Here is a 19,893-nt window from a genome sequence, read left to right on the forward strand (position 1 = left end):
TAGCAGTGTCTACACTGCTGGAATTCTAATAGAGAAGAAGAAGAGAGCTAGTTCAAGATGAGAATCTATGGTTAAAATGCATAAAATTTTTATTTTTTTTTAGAAAATGAGTGATGGAGTGAAGACCCTAATTTCTTGTCTGGGATCATGTAGAACGCTTTAAAGCTGCACTGAAACTGACCGTTTGGAGGCCATTGAAGTCCACTATATGGAGAAAAATCCTGGAATGTTTTAATCAAAAACCTTAATTTCTTTTCGACTGAAGAAAGAAAGACATGAACATCTTGGATAATAAAATTAATTTCTCTGAGTCTAAGTGAATGTGATTTGACATCTGTTGCACTGTATCCATGCATTTTGCTTACTAACCTTGGAGATTACAGGCTGTCCGCATGTGATGCACAGCAACCAGGAGGCAACTAGCTGCCGTGTATCCACATCAATTACATTGAGGTAAAAGAAACGGCTTCCAGGGCGCAGAGCCCTCAGACCTACGCGGATATCTTGAACTCCCTGAGCAGGAAGAGCAAAAACTTCATCTGGATCCACCTGGAACACACAAACAGAAGAGATCTTACCCTCATATAGAGCTTCTGGCATTAACCACAGAAAACAGAAAACCCACACAGCAAAAAGCAACTTCAGGGAACACTTCTCTGCAGAACTTCAGAAAACATGAGGCTGCACCTGAAGCTCATAATGTATAGCTACTTTGCTTCATCATCTTTTTTTGGCACCTGCTGTATAACATTAGCACACGGCCAATTAAACCAACAGTAAGGTTGCTACTGGCACACAGTGTGCTGTTGACAAGGGAGCTGCTGTATTTGCTCTGCTTGCATATTTCGAATAACAGGAAATACCCATTTTGAGATTTATGATGCTCGTAAAATCCACGTTTCATTATTCATTATTTGCATTAAAGCTCTACTTTCTTTACTGCAGTGTGCTGAACACAGGTTAATGATACTGCTGCAACCTAACTACATCTGACTCCATGCTATTTACATTTTTTTGAGATCCAAACCTACATATTTTCATACAATTCACCCGGCAGTCCTTTGATGCGGTAACTGACAGAAATTCAGCAAACGTATAGGCTAATGAGCAAAACAATTAGGCTGCTAAACGGCATACTAAAACCTTCTCTGAATAATTGCGTCTCTAAATCCATAACCTGCAAAATCAGTTGCTAAAATATGGTTGGGGAAAAAATATATTACTTTTTTTTATTAAAATAGACTGTTTAAAATGTTTTAAAAAAATAATGTAATTAATTTTAAATAAACAATTATGATATTTTATAATATTTTGCAAAAACAGCACTATGATAATTTGTAGTTTAGAATTATTGAATGCTAGAAGAATTTTGGCTTTTAAATATAATGTCAACTAGCTATAATTATAATTTTATATAATTTTATCTTCAAATACTGGCCTTGATTGGTAAAAAGTTAAAGAAATATTATTTGAATTTCCCCTTCTTAATAGTACATTAATTTGTGGAATCAATGTGTAAATTTATTTATGATTACAAATTTGTAATCGCAGAAATATGTGCAATTATTTAAACTTTTAAATCATTTTGAAAGCTCTCAAATAAAACTAAAATTAAAAAAATAAAAAATAAATAAAAATCTAGATAACCTAGCCATCTTACTTACCATCTCATTATTTTTCATTATTCTCCTATTTTAGGAAAAAAGGCCACATAATCCCTGATCAGAGCTCGCTACCCCGATCAGTGTGTTTTCCTTTGACCCTGCTATGCGTACCTGAAGCTCGAGGGGATGCGACGTGTAGCACTTGACCCTGCGAATAGTTTGTGTGCCGTGCAGAACCAGCGAATGCCAGCTCAGAGTGCCACACACACAGCTCAGGTCCATCCTTTGCAGGTAATGCACGTATACCTGCCAGATCTGCGCAGGGGAGGCCAGCCAAGGGTCACTGCCATAGAGAGATTGACACAGAACCACGGACACACAAAAGACACTTTATCACTTTTCTCTTCATATACACTGACACAATAGCAGGACAGGCCTGACAGGCTGCACTTCCCCTGAGAGAGACACACATATATCTCAAATCTTCAAAAGAGAGATGTTCAGAGAGACCCAAATGTCACCGTTTTTAAATTCATCCATTCACCCTTTCTTTAAGGGCATCTCACGTGCCAGCGGGCAGCCGTGTTCCCGCAGGAGGTTTGCAGATGTTGATGTCATTCTGCCTGCCGGGGTTTCTGGAGTTTGACTGTATTAAAAATAAAAGACTTTGTACGTGAGCTCTTCACCCTGCCTGAGGGGGCTTTGAGCTCAAGGGACAAAATTTGAAGAACGTTTGTACCGTCCTTGGCTGCTGAGCTGTCCTCAGCAACAGCTGTTGTTTGGAGGGGCGCGGGGGGTACAGCTGATTGATCACCTGGTTATTAAAATTTCTCAAAAACTCAGTTTTGATGAGTTACTGTGTGTCTGATGAGCTTGTCTGTTATTCTATCATTTCAAACCATTATGTGTCCATTTCAAACTCACTAATTATAGTGGATACCAATGCATTTGTTCCGCTAACAAACTAATTAAATGATTAAAAGGGAAAAACAAGAAAGCAAATGCTGATGTTTTCTTTAAATTAATGTTAAAGTAGGTTTGTAGGTTAATTTTGTCAAAAAAAGTGTACATACTATGGCACTTTCTAAAACTGTTTGAGGATCTCAACCAGCCCAACAAAGCAACCAATGCCATAAGTTTGTTTCATGACTAATGGCAGATGGATGGAGTGTTCTGGAAATATTATCATAACATTTATCATAGTAGTTTACAACATTTTGTGGGGTTTTGTGAGGGAATTAAATCATAAAAATGTAAAATTAAAATAAATATTCTAAAATAAAAACTACTAAATTACTAAAAGAAAATGAAATATTTTATTTGTTTACTTGCATGTTGTGTTAAGTAACATCAGAGAACCATGAATATATAGGTGTGTTGTTAAATTACTGAAATCAGAGGGTCTGTCAAGTATAATATTTTAGGTCAAAGGGGAATCTCTTAATTAAAATGTTATATAATTATATAATATTATATAAATTATAATATATTGTGTTCAGGATATTACAGTATAAGCATAATGCAAGTGAACTGTCTGCCTTTAATTAATATGTGTTGCTGTCACTCTTGCTGGTTCAAGTTCCAGAGAGATGTGTGATGTGCAGGTTCTAAAATTGTGTTTTTATTCATGTTCACTGATTATGAACTCAGAGATGCTGCAGATTTTGATGAATAAATGAATATTATGATCTGATGCAATCAGACAGTAAATGAGACATCCTGATTAAGCAAATGTCATTAATCACACATGAAGGGATTAATCAGGGACCAGGCTTTCACAGACACACAAGCAACCAAAAACAGAGGTTCACACACACACACACACACACACACACACCTCTCTGTGCATCTGGAAGAGTGAAAATTATCAGGTTCTCACTTTCCTCTAAAAAAATATATGACGAATTAACTTTTATGCACACACACGTGAGGGAGAAGGTGCAAAAGGAAGTGTACGTACGTGAAAATGGTGATGAAGAATTTCCTAATCTGTGGACTTGGGCTACCAGGTACTTTCAGGTAAACATCCTGTGGTTCTCCTGGAGTCTAAAGTTTCAAAATGTAAGAAAATTAATCATAAAATAATAATGTTTAATTAATAATTAATTATTAATAACTAATTCATTTTACTGGTTACTAATGGTAAATAATAAAAAAAGAATATTATAGTCTTTTATGAAAAATATAAAAAATAATAGATTTTAAGAAAAAAAAACAGTATTTTATGAAATATATAAAAATTAATATTTTATGAAAAATAAACACTTATAAAAATAATTGTCTTGTATAAAAAAGATAAAAATTATAGAAAATTATAATAGATTAAAAATTTTGATACAAATAAATATCAATAATGAATACATGATTAATTTTAATGGTTACTAATGGAAAATTCTATATTTATATATATATATATAGTCTTTTATAAAAAAAAAGTCTTTTATGAAAAGTCTAAAAATAAAAAATGATGACAAATAATTATAAAAATATATAGTGTTGTATGAAACATATTAATAAAAACAATAGTCTTGTGTGAAAAACAAATACAAAATAATAGTCTTGTAACAGGTGTGCAGCCTTGACGTCACAATGAGTCAGCACAAAGCCTCAGACACTAATTAATAACTCATCCCCATTCTGATTGGCTGGCTGCTATTAGGAGTGACTCCTGATTGGCTCACCAGGCTGGTGGTGTGGCAGATGACATTGGGGTCGCTGCAGCGCACATGAAGGGTGGCAGAACCATCTGTGAGCAAGTACAAAAGGAGACAGAGCACAAATGAGGTCTTTAGTTCAGGACTAATAGCAGACACTGAAGCGTGTTTGTGCGTGCGTGTTTATGTATGTGCGTACACAGCGGCAGAGATGTTTGTAATGAGCAGCACCTGCTGTGTTGTCCCAGGCTGCAGGCAGGCGAATGGCCTTCTTTAGGAAGGTGAGTTCAGGATGGTAGAAACGAAGGTCTGGTCCACCACATGTGGCGTCGGTTCAACATCCACCTGGCAGATTGCCAGAGGCTTTTTGTCTTCCCCACGGAACAACACCTGTAAGACAAACAGACCGGTTGCAAGCTACACACAATTTCTTCCCGCAAAATGCTAACAGGAGAAATAAATGTACTGGAATGTTCTTGGTTCACAACAAGTTAAACTGACATACTGACTGCATCAGCAACATGCTGTCAATTACCACAGCTTCTCCCACAGTTTGTAAAAACAAAATAGCATGTACTGTAATGCACTTACAATGGATGTCTGTGGGGCAAGGTATTGTAGATGGTTTCAAAGCAGCAATGTGCATCTCACATTGTTTTATACACTCATATGATATGTATATACTTTTAATACGATATATACTTTTATTGCTCAACAAAAAAGTTTTTTGTTTCATGGCTAAACTTTTAAAATGTTTCGTAATATTTGTCCTGAGGCAATGTCTTGCCCCAATGACAATAACAGCACATTTGTCTTCTGTAGAGCCGGATATAGCTGAATTGAACTGTCAGATTTCACTGGTGATTTCAAAAATGAAATTTAATTGAAAGCTTGGCAAACAGCTTTTGGGAATTTTATGTTTCCCCATTCAAAGAGATAGGAGCTGCACTTGAATGCCCGAGAGGCGTTTCAAAGATGGCTGCCGATTGCAATGACTTGTCTTAAAGGGACCAACACTGAACAGACTTGAGTTGAACAATGGACACTATGGTCTTTTTAGAGTTGCTTTATAGTATAATTCGAATTAGTCTCATTCATCATTTAATGAAGTTCATCATTCCGCATCTTTCAGCATCATTGATTCTGTTATTTCCTTTTTATTACTGTGAAGCTGCTTTGAAACAATGTGTATTGTATAAAGCTCTATATAAATAAAGGTGAACTGGCTTAAACGTATTTTGGCTTGTTTTTCAAACTAATGAACAAAATTGAACTTGCAACTCATACTACAGTGACATTTCATTGTAGAATATCACCGAACCAACATAAACCACCCTGAACCAGTATGATGGTCTAAGATGCTCTTTTCAGCAGAGGTGGTCAAGGTCTACCAATAAATGACAGAACTATCTGAAATCATTCCACACTGAATGAACAGCACTGACAGTATATATTGCGATATGAAGTACCGTAAGTCATCTGCAGTCTAAGTGCATAACCTCTCTCGCGTGAGATACAGTCGAGCTGGCTGTCGGATTCACAGCCCAAGACAACCCATTGACACTCCTCTGGAGGTGATGTCAGTTTGTGCACAGCAATGCTTGACCCAAACTGACCTAAAAATGACATCGGAGTTTTGTGTGTGTGTGTGTGTGTGTGTGTGTCTGTCAGCAATACTGCAAGGCATCAGTCTCTCTAGGCTGCATATGGCATCAACTGCCTAAAGGCACAATAAACCACAATGCCATAGAACAGCACATCAACCCACACACAGAGACTCGCTTCACAGCTTAACTATTTGAGGATGGTCTAAAACAACCTTTCACTGTCCTTCCAAAATATGCTTAAACAAATGTACAAATGGCTTAAACTTGTACAAATGTAAAGATAGGTTATAGAATAGAATCAGATGTACAAATATTTTTGTATTTTATAATATAATATAAATAATATAATGTAATATAATATATAATAATAATATAATATATTATATTATATTATAAATAAATAATAATATAATATGTGACCATGGACAGCAAAACCAGTCTTAAGGGTCAGTTTTGGAAATTGAGATTTATACATCATCTGAATAAATAATCTTTCCATTGATGTATGGTTTGTTAGGGTAGGAAAATATTTGGCTGAGATGCAACTATTTGAATATCTGGAATCTGAGGGTGCAAAAAAAAAAAAAAAAAAAAAAAAAAAAAAACTAAATATTGAGAAATTTGACTTTAAAGTTGCCCAAAAGAAGTCCTTAGTAATGCATATCCACTCACTTCTTTTTTTTTTTTTTCTTTTCTTTCTTTTCTTTTTTTTTTTTTTTTTTAATATTTAAGGTAGGAGATTTACAAAATATCTTCATGGGACATGATCTTTACTTAATATCCTAATGATTTTTGGCATAAAAGAAAAATCGGTAATTTTGACCCATACAATTTGCTGTTTCTACAAATATACCCATGCTACTTAAGATTGGTTTTGTTGTCCAGGGTCATAATATAATATAATATAATATAATATAATATAATATAATATAATATAATATAATATAATATAATATAATATAATATAATATAATATAATATAATATAATATAATATATATATATATATATAATATAATATAATATAATATAATATACAGGTGCTGGTCATATAATTAGAATATCATCAAAAAGTTGATTTATTTCATTAATTCCATTCAAAAAGTGAAACTTGTATATTATATTCATTCATTACACACAGACTGATATATTTCAAATGTTTATTTCTTTTAATTTTGATGATTATAACTGACAACTAAGGAAAATCCCAAATTCAGTATCTCAGAAAATTAGAATATTGTGAAAAGGTTCAATATTGAAGACACCTGGTGCCACACTCTAATCAGCTAATTAACTCAAAACACCTGCAAAGGCCTTTAAATGGTCTCTGTCTAGTTCTGTAGGCTACACAATCATGGGGAAGACTGCTGGCTTGACAGTTGTCCAAAAGACGACCATTGACACCTTGCACAAGAAGGACAAGACATAAAAGGTCATTGCAAAAGAGGCTGGCTGTTCACAGAGCTCTGTGTCCAAGCACATTAATAGAGAGGCGAAGGGAAGGAAAAGATGTGGTAGAAAAAAAGTGTACAAGCAATAGGGATAACCGCACCCTGGAGAGGATTGTGAAACAAAACCCATTCAAAAATGTGGGGGAGATTCACATAGAGTGGACTGCAGCTGGAGTCAGTGCTTCAAGAACCACTACGCACAGACGTATGCAAGACATGGGTTTCAGCTGTTGCATTCCTTGTGTCAAGCCACTCTTGAACAACAGACAGCGTCAGAAGCATCTTGCCTGGGCCAAAGACAAAAAGGACTGGACTGCTGCCGAGTGGTCCAAAGTTATGTTCTCTGATGAAAGTAAATTTTGCATTTCCTTTGGAAATCAGGGTCCCAGAGCCTGGAGGAAGAGAGGAGAGGCACACAATCCACACTGCTTGAGGTCCAGTGAGGTCCACAGTCAGTGATGGTTTGGGGTGCCATGTCATCTGCTGGTGTTGGTCCACTGTGTTTTCTGAGGTCCAAGGTCAACGCAGTCGTATACCAGGAAGTTTTAGAGCACTTCATGCTTCCTGCTGCTGACCAACTTTATGGAGATGCAGATTTAATTTTCCAACAGGACTTGGCACCTGCACACAGTGCCAAAGCGACCAGTACCTGGTTTAAGGACCATGGTATCCCTGTTCTTAATTGGCCAGCAAACTCGCCTGACCTTAACCCCATAGAAAATCTATGCGGTATTGTGAAGAGGAAGATGCGATATGCCAGACCCAACAATGCAGAAGAACTGAAGGCCACTATCAGAGCAACCTGGGTTCTCATAACACCTGAACAGACTGATCGACTCCATGCCACGCCACATTGCTGTAGTAATTTAGGCAAAAGGAGCTCCAACTAAGTATTGAGTGCTGTACATGCTCATAATTTTTTATGTTCATACTTTTCAGTTGGCCATATTCTAATTTTCTGAGATACTGAATTTGGTATTTTCCTTAGTTGTCAGTTATAATCATCAAAATTAAAAGAAATAAACATTTGAAATATATCAGTCTGTGTGTAATGAATGAATATAATATACAAGTTTCACTTTTTGAATGGAATTAGTGAAATAAATCAACTTCTTGATGATATTCTAATTATATGACCAGCACCTGTAATGTAATATAATATAATATAATATAATATAATATAATATAATATAATATAATATAATATAATATAATTCAAATAAATGCTGTTCTTTTCAACTTTCTATTTATCAAAGTAGCACAACTGTTTTCACCATTAATAATAATAATGTTTCTTGAGACCCAAATCAGCATATCTGAAGTTTTTACTGAAGACTGGAGTAATGATGCTGAAAATTCAGCTTTGTCACCACAAGAATAAACTACATTTTAAAATATACTTAAATACAAAATAGTTATTTTAAATTAATAATATTTCACAATATTACTGTTAAATGCAGCCTTGGGGAGCATAAAGAGACTTCTTTCAGAAACATTTAAAAAATGTTACCAACTCTATACTTTGACAGATAATATAATAATAATATACTGTGTATACAATAATATATATACACTCTGTATACTTTTATTCTATTTTCACAGAAGTGTAATAAGTAGCTAATCTCCTTGTCTGTTTTATTGCGTGTCTAGTGTTGGGCAAAACTACTAAGAACATTTGCAATTACAAGAATGCTAAATCAAATTGAAACTGGAGCTCTTTGTGTTCATTATGCACTGTTTATCCTTGTTTATGCTTTCATGTGAGCGTGCGCGAGTCATCACAGACAGTGTGTGCACATATCAGAAACAGAGAGATAAAACATGCATTTTTTTATATTTGCTAAAATTTCCATGATTTGGAATTTGAAGGGCATAATAATCACACTTAGACCAAATAATTGTGACAGACCTAAGCAGAGCTGAGAGTATCTGAAAGCATTAATTCACCAAAATATTTAATACAACATGTAGGGTGGCAGAAGTGTAGAAATTTGAGAAAGATGGCCGATTTCTGTGGAAATCTGCAGGGCGGGTGCTAAGAATCTTTGTGGACCTGATTATGAAATATGAATCAAAGGCAATAGGACAGTTGATCAATGGTTCTCATTAACAGACTTATCAATTTGAAAGGCTGAAATTAATCAAATGTAAGTAACATTAATGGCAGGTTCAAATGAAATGTATTTGCTTCTTCAGGTCAAATCTCAAACACACAGTTAAAAATTCAAAACTTACAGATGGGATAACTCAATGTAAGATGTGATTTAGAGTCAGCTCTGTCTCTCAATTAAGCAGGTTACTCTTTCGAAGAGTCTTTTTTGCAGATCTAATCATTTGGATTATTTCAGTATTTACATAATCAAGTAGACAGGTGCCATACTTGCCTAAAAATACATACAGCAACACAAAAACATGTAACTTCAGTTTGGTTCTTGTAAGTCTGCATCAGTTACATTCAGTTTACTGTTGTCGACCAAGTCATGTTTTCAGTCTGGATTGTTGGAGCCACTGCAGGAGTGCCGGCTTCTCTGACTGAACAACTACTAATCAGGCTGTATAGAAAGAGTCTGTGTTCCTTTGTGTGCTCTGCAGTACAGTGTGCGCGCTAAGCTCTTACCTTGATGGATTTGGCTTGAATTGTATTAGACAGATGTTTCTGAGCCATCTGTGGACTTCTTGAAATCTTTAAGCTTTTTGTATCCTGCAATATGACAGCAGAATCATCATAAACAGTGCACTATTCAGTGAGAGAACAATCACACTGAAATAATGTCATTAAGGGATGGGAAAACATTGTTTGGACAGGTCTGTTCAGACCGTCTGGATGAGGCTGTTTTTAATCCACTTCATTAATGCTGATGCTTTGAGTCATTTTAACCTGCCTCCTTCACTTGTGGGTGCCTCTGTGATACTACAGACTATAAACAAACCCAAATCCAATTAATCCGGAAACATGTGAACTAATCCAAGTCTCATCAGTGGAAAAGGGAAATGAGGAAACAAATGCAGTTTCTCAGATGACACATCGTTCATGGTTGATTTACACTACACGACAACATACAAAAACAATTAAATAGTCCACATTTTCTCCTGATGATGTTGTTTACCAGCCTCAGCAGTTCAGTGGACAGTTCACAGTCTCCTGTTTAGGGGCTTTCACAATAGGTAGTTATAGGAACTCAGTTATAGGAAATAGCCATAAAGGCGGTACCCCAAGAACTAAATTTTCCCCTAGGGCCATTATTCAGGTTGCATTCGCACTGCCAGTAGGAGTGCTGAAGTGACGTAAGCCGGCCAACAGCGACGTCGCTTAAGCAAGGCGCTCAACAACGTCAACAATTGGAGGATGGAGGACGTGTCGTGGGTTTTGTGGTAATGGAGATGGAACGTAGATGTATAATTTATGCGACTGAAAAAGCAAAAAAGAGGGCTAAGAGACAAAATCTCTTATGACAAATTTCAGTGCTACATATTATCGAGGCAGAGAAAAGAACGGACAGACAAAGGCGACAGGTAAATGCCATTAACATTAGCTTTCTGTATGGTTATGTCCCGTTAAAGGGTTAGTTCACCCAAAAATGAAAATTATGTCATTAATGACTCACCCTCATGTCGTTCCAAACCCGTAAGACCTCCTTTCATCTTCGGAACACAGTTTAAGATATTTTAGATTTAGTCCGAGAGCATTCTGACCCTCCATTGAAAGTGTAGGTACGGTGCACTGTCCATGTCCAGAAAGGTAATAAAAACATCATCAAAGTAGTCCATGTGATATCAGTGGGTTAGTTAGAAGTTTTTGAAGCATCGAAAATACATTTTGGTCCAAAAATAACAAAAACTACGACTTTATTCAGCATTGTCTTCTCTTCCGGGTCTGTGTATATCCACAGTGACGCTGCTTCTTCTTCTACGGCGGTTGGCATCCAGCTTATTGGTGCATTACCGCCTCCTTCTGCTCCGGACAGTGACACTGATGACATGTTATGTAGTGCGCCCGAGCTTTGTTTACAGTCTGAGGGAGACGCACGCTGTATTCAAGCTATTCTACATTCTTTGTATTTTGGTATTGCTATATTTTTTTAAAATGGTGCGTAGGTGTGCATGTCGCGGATGTCCTAATCGCGTCACAGTCCGGAGCAGAAGGGGGCGTTAATGCACCAGTAAGCTGGATGCCAACCGCCATAGAAGAAGAAGAAGCAGCGTCACTGTGGATATACACAGACCCGGAAGAGAAGACAATGCTGAAGTCGTATTTTTTGTTATTTTTGGACCAAAATGTATTTTAGATGCTTCAAAAAACTTATAACTAACCCACTGATGTCACATGGACTACTTTGATGATGTTTTTATTACCTTTCTGGACATGGACAGTAGACCGTACATACATTTTCAATGGAGGGACAGAAAGCTGTCGGACTAAATCTAAAATATCTTAAACTGTGTTCCGAAGATGAACGGAGGTCTTACGGGTGTGGAATGACATGAGGGTGAGTCATTAATGACATAATTTTCATTTTTGGGTGAACTAACCCTTTAACATTAGCTTTCTATATGTTAGTTTGTGGAATAAGTATATGTAAACTGTGTGTTTACACAGCTTTCCAAAAAATGGTGTTATGTTTCGTATGGCATGCATTTGGCCAAATAACTTACACCATGTCCTAACCAGACGCGATGCGATAAGATTCCAGCGACAAGCAATTTGACCGTCCACACTAGATGCGATGCGACAATGAGAAGCGATAAAATCAATCAAAAACCACAGCCAATCAGAAGAGAGTGTGGGCGGGCTCTCTCTGCAAGAGCACAGCAGACAATGAAATGGGCAAGTACATAGTGAAATTCATAAATATTACACCATTTAAACATTATTTAAAGTACATACGGCGTGACTGAACCAATCGTTGTCAAGAATACACTTGTTTGTTCACATTGAGACAGTATGAAAGTTCTTGTGACCATTTATTTATTTTCAAAATCTGAGGTTGATTAAATCAGTGTTGTTTTCATTACAGCTTAAAAAGATGGGAACACAGAATGATATTCAAACTCGTATTAGACGTTTTAAAAATAAATAAAGCACATAAACAGTACCTGATATTATCTTTGAAATACTTTGTGTTGCTGTTCCAGCCGCAACATCGTGGAGAAATAGAAACCGTTTCTAAAATAGAATCGTCATGTGTCGCCGTCGTGGCTGGTTAGGACAAAAGATACCTTTTATCTAGTGTCACGTGTAGTTAGGACACGGTGTTACGTCACTGGTAGTTCCTATTTTACTAGGTTAGACACTTCTCTGAAGGTACTTCTGCCAATAGCTATAAGAACTACAAAAATGTCCCTCCAGTGCGAAAGCCCATTTTGACTGCTCTATGTACTGTGCTCTATGTCTATTCACTTGAGGTCATGTAGTGCCTGTCTAGACTTTTTTTGTGTCTGTGGTAATAATACTTTATATTATCAATAAAATTATGTGAAAAGTAAATTTAAAAAACACAAAACAACAACAACAACAACATTTTCCCCTAGATTTACCTGAAGAGGGAAGTTGTGACCACAGATGAAGGTCTGGTACTTGAAGGGGATGTGGACACTTTCTTTGGGCCGCAGGTAAACCTGTGGAGTCAGTGTGCTCTCCTTTAGGTGAAACATCTCCTCCTCTAGAGGAGTCAGAGTCTTCGTCAAATCCTTAAAATATCTCCACTCCTCGCTCTTCACGATTACACTGAGGGATAAAAAGAGAGGGAGATGAAAAATGGCAAAGAGAGAGACAGAGAGGAAAAGAAAAGAACAGCTTGAGGACTTTCTTTGCCTTGCCAGCAGTATTTTATTGGCAATGAAAAAGAGCGTATATGAGTATGCATGATACAGTCAAACATAAGCCCTCACAGAACTGAAACTCCTGGGAGGGTACGGTTTAAAGATAACACACACTGGGTGTGAAATATTACTTTCTGTTTCATAGAGACAAATTTCATGCACAAATATATGAAGGAAAGGGGCATTTGAAACATCAAAGGCAGCACCTCCGGGCCCGAGAAGGGATCATTTTCCATAAATGAAAAAAATAAGAAAAAGAAAGAATTTCGAGGTGTAAAAACTCTTTTGTAATGTATACACTACAGTAGATGTGAAACCAAGTCTCGGAAAATTCTATCACTTTCTCTCTTTAATAACAAAAAGCCACGCAGGTGACACAAAATGAAGTATGTTTATGTGAACAAAAGCAAAGCCCATTTCCTTTTCTTTTATATAGAAGCATATAGGTAAGGAGCTCTTTTGTAAGGGTATTGCAACAGAGGGGGGGAAGAGGGTCACAAAGAGGAAAGAAAAATTAATTGAAATGTTAACAGGCCTAAATAGGAAGTATAACCTTGCAGAATATCTCTTCACAGTAAAAGACACAAAGCAGAGACAGATTAGTTTAGCCATTAAAACACAAACAAACATGGCTTCTGGTGAGGTTGACAATGAAAAGCTAAACGTTTAGTTTATATTCATTTAAATGGTTTGTCTCATGGTAACTGGAAAATCAGGAGTGGAGTGATTACAGAATGCTCTGAGATTAAATCGCTGGTGCTCCACTCACATACTCTGATCCATCCGGAAGCTTTGGATTCTTTTGAAACTTTTTTTGTTGTTGGACAAAATATATACAAACTAACTCGAGTGCATAAAATTGAATCAAAAAACTGATCAAAATCAAAATGTATACTACCGTTTAAAAGTTTGGGGTTGGTAAGATCTCTTTTGCTCACCAAGGCTATATTAATTTAATCTAAAAATTCAGTAAAAACTGTAATATAGTGAAATATTATTACAAATTAAAATAGTTGTTTTCTATTTTAATATATGTTAAAACGTAATTTATTCCTGTGATGACAAAGCTGAATTTTCAGCAGCCATTATTCCAGTCTTTAGTGTGACATGATCCTTGTTGGATCCTTGTTTTTTGTGAAAACCCTTTTTTCAGTATTCTTTGATGATTAGAAAGTTCAAAAAGAACAGCATTTATTTGTAATAGAAATCTTTTGTAACATAAATGTCTTGACTGTAACTTGGATCAATTGGGCAATAGTATATGCATAACAATAATTCCAGTACTTTAAATCTGAAAGAGAGTGAGAGAGATAATAAAATTCATCTGAAGTATAATAAAAAAAAGCTTCAGAAGCCTGAAAACAAATTATGAGCTATGGGACCTGACCTGTGAGGATAAAATGAAATAGGCAGAAAGAATGGAGCTGTTCTGCTAAAATCTGGCGTTTCCTTTAACCTGCCGCTCCTTTGGTTCAGCTTGTCCATATATAATGTGCGAGTACAGGTCGCACAGAAACAATCTCTTCAGTAAAAATGAGAGAGAGAGAGAGAGAGAGAGAGAGAGAGAGGTGACTTTATAAGGTTGGCTTTGCGGCATACATCAGCAATGCAAACACAAGCCTAACACATCCTTTGCACTGAAAGAGAGAAGCATCAGTTCAACACAAATATACAAATGCAAACACTAGATCTCAGGTATTTGTTTCCCTGGCACAGCTCTGTGCATACACTAGTGTTTTGGACTGACTCACAGGGTTCATGCACAAACACACTGCTCCTGGGCGAGCAGTTACATCCATGACACATCACAAAGTGCTTCAGTTTTATGCCACAACACAATGCAAGCTGGGAAGACGTTCATCATGCAAACATACTTCACAGAGAAAGACGGCAGGCACAGAATATTTATCTTGTCCTAAAGCATAGTGTGAGTGTGTGGAGTTTAGGCTACTAATGTCTTTCCTGATTAAAGGCTGAGAGATGCAGGGGTGTTAATGATGTAATTTATTCCACCTCGCCCTCCTAACTTCTCTCTCACTATCTTGTGTTTATCAAGATGGAGTGTGTGGACTTAGCCTATGGCCTACAGAAAACTCATATTTTTTGTGGTATAATCCTGGATGTGCATCTAGAGGTTTACGCAAAAAATCTGGACGGGGGAAGATATTTAACATCATGCGGCAATTAAAATAAGATTGAATGGGGGAATTGATTATTTATTCAGTGTTGTTTTCCTACCCCCTGGGAAGCTCTCGGCCCCTGAAACACCCTGCTGAGGAAAACTCATTCATTCAGATGTTCATTTTAGACAAAGCTGTTCACACGTGAACTAAACATTGATCTACGCATAATTTTTTTTTCAGGGCTGTAATGCCAGAGGCAAAGGCTTCATTTGAACTTTGAATGGACACAGTGCCTGCTGTGCATGATTAAAGTATAGGCGTACTACAGTATGTACATATTATCATCAAAGCGGTTTTCTTTGGGTATATGCATACTGAACCGAAAACGAATTATTTTTGGCACATAGTGTTCTTATGTCAACACAAATTACTGTACTGTAGTGTTCAAATATCTCAGACAAAAACTCACATCACTATGATCATATAATTATGAATGTCATTACATTGTTGTGATAGAAATCACAGTAATGACAAATTTCAGGTTCTTTTATCTCTCTAATAAAGAGACAAAACAAAACAAAACAAAAAAACAAAACAAAACAAAACAAAACAAAACAAAACAAAACAAAACAAAAACAACCCACATTCTTAATATGATAATGTTATTTTAAAAAAACATCTTTTTGTCTTTTTAAACCCCAATGACTTTCATTGTTTGGGCAAAAACATTTGAAACTTTCTTTAAAATATCTTCTTTTATGTTTTACATAAATAAGAAAGTCATAAAGATTTGAAGAACATGATGCTAAGTCAGTACTGTATATTTGAATTTGAATAAGAATTTACACTATCGATTTAAGCTGCATGTTGGTATGGTGATGTGTGTGCATCACGGTTTTAATCAAATGCATGTGAAAAGAGAGAAGCAAAAAAAATCAAATGATCAACAAAAAGGCAAGATATTATTCTGTTTGCCCTCAAAGTCTGTGAGCAGCATCTATATGCTGACTTAAGGTGAGCTTTAAGAGTGACCTGCTTTTGACACTGGATTCAGTACTCTGTTTTGAGCACTGTGTTGATAATGTAACCAGTCTGAATGAGAAGTTTTTCCAGACTGTTGCTCTAATAGGGTCCTATAACAGATCTGAAAAAAGCAATCATTACAGCATCATAATTTATCTAACTATAGGAATATGACAAAATATGACAATATGTGGATCACACATTTCTTAGGATTGTGAGAAAAGAGATGTGAATATGCTATTTGACTAGATGGTATTAGAATGTTCTGATTTGATTAAAGGTAGCTTGGCTTGAAAAGGTTGACATCCACTGATCTACTGCATTCAAAGGCATGATATCTCACCTGAGCTCTGGGTTGTCACATTCAATTGTGACTGTCTGAGAAACGTTGAATGGATTCTTGAGCACAAATTCGAAGAACTCAGCCGTTCCGAGTGTGGCATACAGAGTGTGTTTGGTAGTGATAGCCTGAGAGAGCATGTTGGTGATCTCCTGTGTTTTACAGCGTTCACGATAAGCCTCGATTACACGCAGATCACGGGAATGCTGCACACGTTCTGCCCGGTGCCTCTGAAAAATATTCAAAGATTCACACATTGAAAAACTGCACCAAAAAGACATAAAAACTAATAAAAGTGATTTGCTTGAAGCCTGGCGAGACTGTGCCAGACTGTAGAGTGAAAGAAAGAGTGCATTTAGGTTTGATTTCATCATTCTCACAGAGTGGGAGGAACTGGTGAATAATGCTGCTCAGTTTCAGCTATTTCCTTTTTGGAGCTAAAATGAAGTTCATGCATTGAAAGGAACACAATAGATCACCCAAAAATCATTTTTACTCACCCTAAGGTATTTCAAAACCCAAATGACTTACTTTCTTTCTTAAAAGTTGAATTTCTGAAGAACATCACGGGAACTCTTTTCCATATAATAAAAGTGAAGGAGGACTAGAGCTGTCAAGCTCTGAAATTATATAAAAAATAAAACACAATAAAAGTATCAGAAAAGTGTCCCTTATGACCGTGTGAGAAAAAGAGATGAAAATTGAACTCAGTATTTACTGAAAATTATAATATCTGCCCTAGCTCGCTTTGGCACGTTCAGGAGATTTCCGATTCGTGATCAAATGACTCTGAATCAATGAATCAAGTGATCCAGTTCATAAGAACCTTCCTGAATGAATTGTTCATGAAGGAAAACAAAGACAAATGGGTTTGAAATAACATGAGTGACTAAATAAATCGTTTTTTTGGGGTGAACTCTCTCTTTAATATTGACTTCGGCGTGAATATCAGGATCACATGGTGCTCAGCTGTAGAGAACGTCACTCAGCTCATGTCAGCTTTTCAGTCCCGCTCAATAGAAAACTGTCCTTCTTTCTTACCGTGATGTTTGCGTTGTCTTGAAAAGGGGGCGTGGCCTTCTGTTGCTCATGTTGACGGACAGCTGCCATTCTGTCAATCTTCCTCTGGCGCACTTCGTTCGCTTCGGCCTGCTGATGCAGTGTGGCTCCACCCACTTCCCTCATGGTGCTTTGTAGCAGTCTGGCCAGCTCGCTGTCAATTTCTGGCAATCGCCGGGCTCGTCTGGCATTACTCGCTGCAACACACACATATACACGCACATAAACAACATCTTTCGCCCTACGAGACACACATGCTCTCTTTCCTCACTTCCTCGGGGGCCACTTTTCAACCTCCATTTGGCCTCGAATCCATCTTCGTCTTTTCCAGTTATCCCTCCCACCCAATGAGACCCGCTTTCAAATGTACCTGCTCTGAGATTCACGCTTCAATGCGATTCAACATCACAACTAACATAATCCTGTGATTTAACGCCAATGAAGACAGAACGACAGAGGATCAAAAGACGCAGGATCAAAAAGAGCCCGCCAGTGTTTTTTCCTAAACCTAAATTCCCACTGTATTCCTTCCTACAGAGAGAGAGAGAGATCTACATAGCACTAGAGACAATAAGGCCTCTCTGTGATGAAAAAGAACATGTTGAAGCATACTCTTTATCGCCATCTTATCAGGCTGACATACACACACACCCCTCCTGTAACTGCCCACTCGTGGACAAGAGACATGTTGGAGCCACTGTGTTATTTTTCACTGGCTGTGTCTCAGCTATCTTTGCAGGACGTGACATTATGTGGCACTGATGTCTGCCACAGTTACAGGCAGCCTGCTCAGATAAACCAGAATGGATAGTGATACACACATTTACACACATTTCAAACAAAAAACATTGAGGCCTGAAAAAAGCTGTGCTTCAGAATGACAATTTATACGAAAACTTATATACCGTTAAAGAAGTAGACCTCAGAAGAGTAGAATAAAATGCTTATTATTTTTCAACATCTGCTTCTGCTGTCATTTACTCAGGAATATTATTAAAACTAATTTAATGATACACATTAACACTAAAAACAATGCAATTATCGGACCAATGACAATATTCTCTACTTTTTGGAAAAATGTCATTCAGAGTAACAAACCATAGTCATTCAGCATAACAGATTTATGTAAAAATGAAACAATATACTTATTCAGACCTGTACTTATTAAAATACATAAAAGAATGTGTTCATACTAAATTATATTTGAAATGATTTTCACTTCCTTACAAAAATGTCTTGATGACAAATGGGAAAAACCGAAGGATAGTGGCAAATTATAAAGATTTAAAAACTAAAGTTAATTAGTATTTGAGGGTGGCACTCTGATCCTTAAATGGACTCTTTTAATATATAATCAAATTATTATTGTTTTAATATGCCTGACAAGATTTTTTGATATTAAAACTATTGTTACACTGAATGACATTTTAGTGGGTGTAAATCATGGTAAAAATGTATGACAGTCATTATTTTTTGCTTAAGGCATTGCCTGATGAAGATCATACGATCGAAACGTTGCTAATAAAGAACTTTTTTTAGCGTTTTGCAAGTTGATAGTGTGCGGGATTTTCTCGTTTTTTCATATTTTGACTATACCAGTCTTTTTTCCTACGCACCTATCTATGACCTACAGGTGTGCGACACTAATTGATCATTGCTTAGAAAAATATAAAATTAAACAGGACACATTCTAATGTGTTGGAAAAAAAATAATTTAAACCTGTATTACACTTATTGTTGTTAATAAATAAATAAATAAATAAGTATATATATATGAAGAGTTTGGTTCCAAAATGCAATAACTCCATTTTGATTAATTTGAGTAAAAAGTGTTTTCTTTACCAAGAAAGTGGCAAGATGAAAACCACTATTTTCTGTTTCCATCTTTCACATAGCATCTTTTAGTTATAAAAACATTAAAAAGTTTATTATAAAAACATATTATTTTTTTCCCAAAATGCAATAAATCCATGACACTTTTTCTTTTTTCAAAATGCAATTAATCCATTAATATAAAAGTTATTTTTCAAATTGAAAATACACAACAAAGTAAGTTCATTCACATATATGACAGAGTCTAAACTTTGCCAATATTTATCTTATATACAGGCATTTGACTAAAAATACATTCAGCCGTCGCTCCCAAAATGAATTCAACGGGTCATCTTGTTAATGTTATAAATTATTTGTCATTACCGATTAAAGAGTGTCTG

The 19,893-nt window shown here is 36.2% G+C and overlaps 1 protein-coding gene across 1 annotated transcript in view; it reads right to left on the minus strand.

Annotated features, from left to right (window-relative positions):
- LOC125279389 (nephrocystin-4-like) overlaps positions 1 to 19,893 on the minus strand; it is a 192,306-nt gene that overhangs the window by 4,098 nt on the left and 168,315 nt on the right. The window contains 10 exon segments of the mRNA XM_048209024.1: positions 370 to 549; positions 1,776 to 1,947; positions 3,565 to 3,650; positions 4,286 to 4,350; positions 4,490 to 4,561; positions 4,564 to 4,648; positions 9,933 to 10,016; positions 12,851 to 13,040; positions 16,625 to 16,851; positions 17,663 to 17,877. Coding sequence (XP_048064981.1) covers positions 370 to 549; positions 1,776 to 1,947; positions 3,565 to 3,650; positions 4,286 to 4,350; positions 4,490 to 4,561; positions 4,564 to 4,648; positions 9,933 to 10,016; positions 12,851 to 13,040; positions 16,625 to 16,851; positions 17,663 to 17,877 — 1,376 coding nt within the window.

The sequence above is a fragment of the Megalobrama amblycephala genome, linkage group LG12, assembly GCF_018812025.1.
Source record: "Megalobrama amblycephala isolate DHTTF-2021 linkage group LG12, ASM1881202v1, whole genome shotgun sequence".
In the NCBI taxonomy this organism is placed as follows: domain Eukaryota; kingdom Metazoa; phylum Chordata; class Actinopteri; order Cypriniformes; family Xenocyprididae; genus Megalobrama; species Megalobrama amblycephala.